The sequence below is a fragment of the Tigriopus californicus genome, chromosome 4 (genome assembly GCF_007210705.1).
Source record: "Tigriopus californicus strain San Diego chromosome 4, Tcal_SD_v2.1, whole genome shotgun sequence".
Taxonomy (NCBI): domain Eukaryota; kingdom Metazoa; phylum Arthropoda; class Copepoda; order Harpacticoida; family Harpacticidae; genus Tigriopus; species Tigriopus californicus.
In genome coordinates, this window is record NC_081443.1 from 11353271 (window position 1) to 11362529 (window position 9259).

The following is a 9259-nucleotide window of genomic DNA, read 5'->3' on the forward strand; positions in this document are numbered from 1 at the left end:
TCATTTTGTTACGAAATTAATTCGAAAAGTGGCTCAGAATGGCAGGCCGATTGGGCGGGAAGCTCGTTCGCAGTCCATATTTCTAGAAGTCCGTGGGGTAGTTAAGCTTTTGAAATATCTTGACTTTTAGGCAGAAAAATAGCAAAGAAGTGACCACTTAATGATCTACTGCTAATTGCCTTTATCATAACTTAAAGGGAACAGATTGGATTACAAATGTATTTTCTTACAATCCATTGAAGTGCCAAAATGTTTAATGGCGTCAAGGTGGAACCATGGCAAAATGAATGAAAGTCCTCAATTTCTAAAATATGATCAGCTTAATCAATGCCTTCATAAGTAACCCGTGTTTATGTTTTGAGGGGGTCAAGTTTCCTCTTTATCTATATTTGTACTTATATTGCTGGAGATTCTAGAAAGGGCGACTTTACAATAGGATGGAAAACCGAGATGGAATCGGGTTTGAAGATTGAAGTAGAACTATTCCTGGGGAGAGTATTTGGTGTATGAGTCTTTTTGTTCGAGTGAGTAGGGTGAAGGACTGAATGCCTCTGCTGGACTCAATTCATTTGCCGAACTCGCCCTAGCACTACTCCAACTTCAATCCTGAAACTGAATTCAATCACGGTTTTCCATCCTAGTGAAAAGTCCCCCTAAGTCGCAATGAATTCTAAAACATTTTTGATTTCCGGTGTCCATCCTTTATCTGTAGTTTTTTTTCGACTGACTGCCGTTAAGCCCAGCGCTAAGTTGGTTCAGTTATTGGTGGTTGGTTTCTGTTTCATTTTTACATGCCAGCTCGTCGCTTTGTCTACCTGCAGTTCAATTTGCTCCCTCTGAGAGTCAACAACTTATCAAGTACTTCAGATACAAAAGAGTTTTTTCAACCGTCACATCTCCCTGCTAAGTATTTGTTGAATCTCATACCATTATTCCTTACTTTTTTAAATATTTTGCTATCTTACTGAAGTTTCTATTTGTTTAGGATAATTAGGCATGATCCCCAAAGGCCAAATGCTGCCATTGGTTCTGGTTGCTGCCACTTGTTTTTTTGCTGAGGGCTCTAATATTACGTCTGCGCGGAGTGGAAAGGCCCGTGAGTTGAAAGAAAAATTTTGTTTTACATTTTTGGAACAAACAATAATGTTTCCATGTTTCAGTGAGTCTCTTCAACGTTATTCAGTAAGTGATTTTCAATTTGTCTCAGATTTTGGGTTTATTGTTAAGGGATCAGAACAAAGACCCAAAGAAAGAATTTTACTTGTTCGAGGTGTTTGTTATGCTGTTCAAGTGTATTGAAATTGTGCTCTTAAGACTTTTGAGGATTTTTTTGACGTCATACAGAGACACCAAACATACTTCTCATCCTATCGAAAAAGTCAACTGGGTTAAAAATCTATCTTATCTCATTCATTGTAAACTTTGAGGTATTTCAGTCTGAAATGAACTCATTAAACACCATCAATAAGATAAGCTAAAAATATTTTGCAAAAGAAAATTAATAGCCTTAGCCGAGATATATGCAGTATAGCAGAAAACCTTTCTTATGGGATATGTTTCAACATCTTTTTTACTAATTTGACATCCCATTAATGGATTGGGGGAATTTCATACATCCAAAGGAATGAAGTTCCAAAGAGGAACGGTACGAGCGTGAAATGAATTTGCCTTGGCAACCAAGGTCATTGTCGTGGGGCAAAATGTATAATGCGTTTTTGTCACTTGAGTATCACTTTTAAGCATTTGCACAATTTACCGTTATTGACCGCATTTATGTTTATTTTGCTCTTTTATGGTATAAATTTTGGTGCGGAACGTCTTGTATGAAATTGTTTGATATTGAAGTCCCACCCGTTCACCATGGACTATCGCTTTGTTCCAAGCTGAATGCCAAAGAGACAAAAAGAGCTGAAAAAGCAGAATTTAAGTAATGATTCTAGAGCTCTGCTGTCTTGTTCTTTTGATATTGAATTAGGTACATAACCAAGATTTCAAAGTTCCATATGGGTTGGTTTAACGTATTTGTAAATCATTTTAGATAATAATCATCAAATGCTGCTTACGTTTGAAACGTTTACATATTTTTTAAAGTTTTATTCAAATTTTAGGTCAATTTTGCAAATTTATTCCTTGACACCACTTAGCATGACATGTAGGAACACACTTTGGGCAAGCCTCGAGGCTGAGCTTCTATATATATGACATCTCTATGGGCATTTCACAATTATTTTCTTTTTGTGAAAGTTTTTTGAATATTTTTGTTTGGTGGTTTGAAATCAAAGCTCGGCTGGCAAGTGGAAAAAAGATTGTATGCAGAAATATTGACAAAAAGTTCAAATAGTATTTCCAACACATTTTTCAACTAAAAAACACCTTGATTATCACTAGGTTCAAAATCACTGCATGCTTTTTTCATGGTGACATTTTTTTTTAAAAAAGATAAATTACTCTAGTTCGAAATTAAAAGTTTCATTTCCATTTTTTTATCTTTTGCAAGACAAATCGATTTTCATGAAAGATAAAGAACATTTGTGTTTGAATTTGATGGTTATACACTCTGTTTTGTTTGTTTTTCTATCTATTAGTCTTGTTATGACAACGTTGATTATTCTCTTCAGGCAGTAGTTTCTTTAGGAAAAAATGTTTTTGTGAACCTCTCTAATCCGTGTAATATTTCTTATAGATTCTCCAATGGTCCTTGCCCTGGAACGGGGAACAGAAATGGCACATGTTACACCGAGTGAGTGTTGATTGCTTTTTTATGCCAATCTGTGAAATATAGGTCAAGACATTCGAATTTAATTGTGGGTGGCTAGTCTTCTCTTCCCATTTGCGCCTTTAAGGCGGATCTCAGACTGCTGAGAGCGAGGTTGGTCAAAAAGTAAAGATCATTAAGCAATTCCCATTGCATTGTTCAGTCAAACAACCTTCCATCTTCCCCAGGAGTCAAAACATTCATGGTCTCTTTGCATTTACCTTCTGCCATGTTTCTGTCATCACTAGGGTTCCTATTAACACTGAGACGAATTCAGGACCTTTGCATTCGAATTCAGACACGCTCCGACTTAAGGAACTTGCTACTTGCTGGAATACTTTGCTTCCTCTTTTTGGTTAGGTACTTGCCAAAATTGCTTTTCCAAAGTTGTGTTTCATTGCTGCATGGCTTGAAGGTTAAATTGAATTAAAGTTTGCCTAAAGAGAGTCTCCCTGTAAAACGGAATTCATTGACGATATTGCTTCTTCTTTTTTAGGGCGGAATGCACTCAGAAAAACGGCGTTGCCGCTGGAACATGCGCATCTGGATATGGAGTTTGCTGTACATGTAGGTTCACTTTGCATTTGAGATTTGAAGCAGCAATTTTTGATCTAATAGTTTCGGTGTCTATTTAAGTTTCGGCTACGTGTGGACAAACCTCTAGCGAGAATTGCACGTACTTTGAGTCTTCCAGTGTTCCAATTGGAGCTTGTCGGTTGAAAATTTGCAAGTGTGATGAGAACATCTGCCAGGTCAGTTTAGCTCATATATTCTCGATGACTTTCAGTCTAACAAAGCAAACGTTTTCTTTCAGCTCCGTCTGGATTTTAATTCCTTTGTGATTTCGGGACCGGTCACACTCTCTTCTTCAACTGGAAAAGCTACAAATGGCATTGTTGCCGGAGCTGGTGCCAAAGAGGTGAATTTAGCGACTCAGTGTTTAACAGATCGATTCTCAGTGACGAATCCAGGAAGTTCCTCCCCACCCACCATTTGTGGAACTAACACTGGGACCCACAGTAAGAAAAGAGAATTTACTTTTATGACCAGACTTTGAAGATGGTTAAAACCATTTTTGTATTTCAATGTTTTTTACTCCTTTTTGGTCATCTTTTTCCGCCTATTTTGCTTGTCATATTTTAGAGCATCTATAGCCGTTTGGCCAATTTCGTGAAGCATGATCAGATGAAACATAAAATCCCAGCCAGAGGTTGTTAACAATCATATAAAATTAAACTCCCCTTTTACATGTTTGGGGAAACTCAGCAAAAAAGGGAGCTGTAGTTGAGCTAGACTAAGATGATAACCGATAACAGCCAACATATGTTTGAAATCAAGCAAGAACCAAAATCACACAATGAGCAAAAACGCCCTAGGCAGTAGCACTTGGTTTCAGAAGATAATTAGTTGTTTACCGTAACATCCCTATCAATTAAAAAAGAGTCCTGATTCCAAGTATTGCAATAAAGAAAGTCTCAAATTCGCTCGTGGACCAAATATGATACAAACATTAAAGTTAAAAAGTATACGAATTTTAACCTTTCATTCTCATAGTGTTGGTGATTGAATTCCTTGCAGCGGTTAGAAAAGCCCGTAATTTATCCAATCCAAGAGTTATAAATTTTTCTTCGACATTTTCGTGACAACAATATGGCATTTTTTTCAAGTTTCACCATTTCATTATTTTCATTTGACCTTTGTCAAATCACCACCCTCAAACTTTATAACAATCTTCAACTCGTGATCACAAAAAAACCATTACAAGCCCTGCCCTATTGCTATCTTCAGTGTACGTGGATGCCAATGAAAACTGCAATGAACTAGCCTTCCAATTGGGTGCTTCATCTTCCGTGAGTCGACAATGGTCTATCAAGGTAAGTTCGAAATAGATTAGGTAGAACAAACTGGCAATTTCTACAAACTTAAAACGCACATTGAGCCTCTATGGTCACAAAGCTTTGTAACCGTGGTACCCACAACACTGATAAAAAAGATTGCGCAAATGCCAAGACATTTACTAACGATTTTCGTTGTTATTGAAACAAATGAACAACCTTTGAAAAATACCATCTCGGAAAATACCTCAGAATAGTACATTAATCCATTTAAAAACCTACAAAGACATGTTGTTTTAAAAACGTATTTAATTGGTGGTGGGAGTAATTTTAGTTGCGTTTCCAACTACCACTTTATCTAAATCAATGGGGTACCCCCACGTGGTTTCGTGAGTGTATATTTTGAGATGCGATTTCTACCCAGTTGCACCTAATGAGAGTATCAGATAGTTTCGTGAACGCTCATTTTGAAATGCGTCAAGGTAAAATTTCGTACTGTCGCACTTCAAAATTTGCGTTCACGAAACCACGTGGGGGTGCCCCTTTGAGCAAACGATAAGGTCTAAGATTGCATTTGCATCAAATTTGACTACAAATTGCAAATGCCAAGAAATATAATATCCTTTTTTATGCCTAAATTATAAATGGAAATATTTCACTTTTCTGAAGCAGGTAGAGAAACCCGAAATTAGTTTGCAATGCGTCAACATTGAATAAAAACATCACTAGTACCAAGAAATTATTTTTTGCAAAAAGTGACAAAGTTGAAAATTAAACTGTCACATGTATCATTCAAATGCTTTAGGAACATGATAGAATAGTGTAGCTTTTGGCACTTAACTCAAATGAAAGGCAATTTTACATGTGTTGTAAGTTTTAAGTGACATTTTTAACAGAAATCTGAAAGAAAATGGAAAAATGTTACTTTTTGTCGTGTTATTGCCTTGTATATTTTTCATATGCCTTGGAAATAACTCGAAAACACCACTTTTCAATCTTTTAAGGTGTAAAAGGCAACTTTCAAGTTGTAATAAATAAGCATCTGCTAAATGGAAGTTTATCAAATTTTACGTACGTTTAAGGGTACGTTTAAACTGATTGATACGTTTTTGACGATGATGCATTTTAATGGACCTTAAGTTATTCTAGACACTTATCTGAGCTAGTTTTAAGCGTGCGTTTTTCGCAAAAGCTGTTCCTTTTGTCTCCTTGACAAAGAAAACCATGTCTAGATCTCTTGGCATTTGAGCAAACACTTAGTTTCATATATTTTGATTCAGAATGCCCATAATATTTGGCAAATATGCCGATTACTCCAAAGGGAGCATATTTAGCGTATGTTTTATCATATTTCAAAAGAAAAAATACATAACACTTGTGAACACAGCAAATGAGGTTGCGCTATAAAATTATTTACGATTAATGGTTGCGTAAACAATTACTCATCTGGCTTAAGGTAAAAGAACTCGCGAAGGTACGACGAAGAGAGGCCCCGAGTATTTAAGTAGCAATAGGGATGTGCCAAAATCGGAATCTGAAAACAATATTTCTTTTTCTTTCACAGATTACCCAATATGCTTGTGACTTTGACAATTTGGCTCCACAGGGATGCACTCAGTACCACTTTGGCTCCAATTCAGGCACAATTAAAAATTACAACTTTGATGGTGGTGCTCATTTGGCCAATCAAGAGCAAAAGATTTGTGTCAGGTAAGTGTGACAAATGATAAGGCTTATAGACCAACAGAATCCCTTTTTAAGTAACTGCTAATCATAACATTACTCTCTGAATCACATACAGAGTTCATCCACTTGAGGTGCGATGAAATCCGAGGGAAATACAATCGTAAAATAGTCGATTAAGATTATGTTTTACTAAAGCACAACCAGTTTATCTATGATGGTTATTTTCAACTTTATTCTCGTAAGAGTTCATGTAGGACAATCTATGAAATTATTGCAACGGGGCTTTCTGCTTCATTGGCCAAATCAAATGTGCACATCAGTTGATTTTTAACCGCTCCGAATGATCAGAGCTGTCCCAATAATGCAATAAAAATTTACAATAATTGCAGTTTAAGTTGTAACAAAGGAGAAAAAATGCAAGTGTGTTTAGCTCTACTTTAGATCAATTTTCTCTTTGATCATTTTGAATATGCTTCTATTAAAAAAGAGGAAAAAATCACACTAAGCAAAAATGAAAAATAAAAATATTAAAAGAGGATAAGTAAGTTTTCTTTATTTGCACTTTACCGTACACATAGATATCAGCAAGTCTTATTCCTTAGTTTAAGTGTGGCAACCTGCCAGGGGTTGAAATTTAAGGAACGTTAGCTTACCAAAGAAACATTATTAGGTATTTTGAATAGAAACAGCTTGCGTGAATGTGAAATTTTATAGAACATAGCAAAGTACCAGTGTTTAAAAAATACATCAACCATGTTGAGCCGGCTTTAACTTCTCTTTACTCAATACTTTTGCCATTTATTTGAAAAATTATGGTATAAACAGCAGCGCATTTTTAAAAAGTGGAGAAACGTAAGCTTAAATGGTTAAATGAACGACTTGCAACAAGAAAACTAATCCAGTTAGGCGAAAAGGAAAATATATTTACAATCAGTTAAAGCATGAAATGGGTAACAGAAGTCACATTGCCTACAATTAATTTCATCATTCTTATTCTTTTAAAAGAAATCGGAAAAATCTATTTCAAAACTTAATATTTTAATCGTAGATGGCAAAAAATAAAAAAACGCAAAGGTATCCAGAAGTCAGCTTTAGTCTAATAAACCTGCCTAAAAACCTAATGTGCTTCTCACAAACCATTTAAAAATGCTTAAAATGACGTCTAGCAGGTCTTCAAGTAAAATTACTGAAAAATGCTTATTGGGTGTTCTTGATAAAGAAAGAATTTGCTCTAAATACAATTAGTCAATATTTTTTTCAATAATATTATTCGAAGAAAATTGTTTAAGAAACACCTTGACCAAGTTTCAAGTAATTTGGTAAATTAGTTATGAAACTATGGTTCTCACTGTGGGAATGGCCATCAAAATTAAAAGTAGCTATATTGTAGCTCTGAGCTACATATTGCTTCTAAACTCATTTGAATGCTTTATAATCGTGAAATGATTATAATTTAACAAAAATGATACCTTTTTCTGAATTTATTGGATGCTTTGCTAAAAACTAAATTGAAAAGAGTCCAAAATTCAAAATGAAATCTATTGTGGTGGACTTTGTTATTACCCTGTGCCCCTTAAGTAATCCCTGCCTTTAATGTAAACCTCCTAATAAGTAGATGTTTAAACTCTACTCAAAGAATGATCCGTTTTTCACCAATGCCTGATGTTTCTTTTGTCAAATGGATGGATTAAAACAAAATTATCAATTGTCCATCCAAGACATGCTAATATGTTAATATTTATGTACATGCACTTTTATTGCCTCTTTCGTACAATAATTTTGTTATTTGTCAGTGTTAGTTCCTCATCAATTGATCAAATAATTTTGGTTCATATTTTTCATGAATGTTTTGGAGCAAGTTTTGAGCAATATTTTACTGTTTTAAAGACAATTTGATTGTTATTGATTAATTTGAAGCTCATGGTTATTTCATTTATTGTTTTGACTTTTAAAGCTAATTGAGAAACGTTTGGTATGTGAATAGAGTTGGGTTTGAAAGAGATCAATATTTATTGAAAAACACCCAAGTGTACTTTGTTGTATGGGCCATCTTGTTTTATTAATACTAGAGCTGGTGGCGGCCCAAGGAAAGCTGTGTCGTTTCCTCTCTTATGAGTCCCTGAACAAACACACGCACATCCTAATCATAATTTATATTAAATCAAAACGGTGTGAGACTTCTAACCTTTGAACATCTTCCATCTGATACCTCCTTTTTCCCATAGACAAGAACGCGGCAACTGCCAGACCTGCTATTTTCAAATCGAGAAGACTGACTTCAGCGTTTCTGGTGAAGCTGGAATGACAACTGGATTCACCTCCGTAAGTTCTGAAAATGTTTCTTCAAAAAATGCGAACGGCATAGGTTGACGACATACCAAATTTGTACTTAAGCTTTTTTAGACTTTGACAGACATGTGTTGTAATTGTAATTGCAATGAAATTTTCATGTAACTGCAATTGCATTTAATTACATTTGAGCTCAGAGTGAAATTCACCCACGTGAAATGTTTTCATACACACAACTCTAAATCATTTTAGACACATATAGTTGTTGAGCACCTAACACCTTTTATATCAACCGTTTTCTTCGCAGTTTTTGATGCGCTCTAGCCAAGTCTGTCTCGTCCAATTCCAAATAGTCCAAATCGTTCAAATAGATGATGGAGGTTAAGATATTGAGCAAGTCTCATCTGTGAAAGATTTAGGCGTAGTCCTCCAAAATCATGGAAGGTTCAATAAGCACATCCGGTTGAAGGTGGGTAAAACTTTTCTAACATGTGGTTGGATATATTGCACGTTTAAGTCCAGAGATAGTGTCACGATACTAACTCTGTACAAGTCGATTGTTAAGGCACAGCTTGAATATGTTTCACCCATTTAGGCGGCAATGAGTTCAGCAAGTTTGCAAAGGGTCGAACAAGTCCAAAGATGTTTCAGTAGGATAGTCACAGGAATGAGAGAGCCCTCGTATTGGGACTAA

The 9259-nt window shown here is 35.5% G+C and overlaps 1 protein-coding gene across 1 annotated transcript in view; it reads left to right on the forward strand.

The window, feature by feature from the left end:
• Window positions 1-718: 718 nt before the first annotated feature.
• Window positions 719-9259, forward strand: part of LOC131879223 (uncharacterized) — a 12365-nt gene continuing 3824 nt past the window's right edge. Inside the window, exons 1-10 of the mRNA XM_059225482.1 lie at window positions 719-907; window positions 986-1096; window positions 1161-1182; window positions 2684-2740; window positions 3252-3322; window positions 3392-3507; window positions 3570-3774; window positions 4544-4629; window positions 6155-6300; window positions 8502-8598. Of these exons, the coding sequence (XP_059081465.1) occupies window positions 997-1096; window positions 1161-1182; window positions 2684-2740; window positions 3252-3322; window positions 3392-3507; window positions 3570-3774; window positions 4544-4629; window positions 6155-6300; window positions 8502-8598 (900 nt within the window). The 5' untranslated portion in view covers window positions 719-907; window positions 986-996. The remainder of the gene's footprint in view (window positions 908-985; window positions 1097-1160; window positions 1183-2683; window positions 2741-3251; window positions 3323-3391; window positions 3508-3569; window positions 3775-4543; window positions 4630-6154; window positions 6301-8501; window positions 8599-9259) is intronic.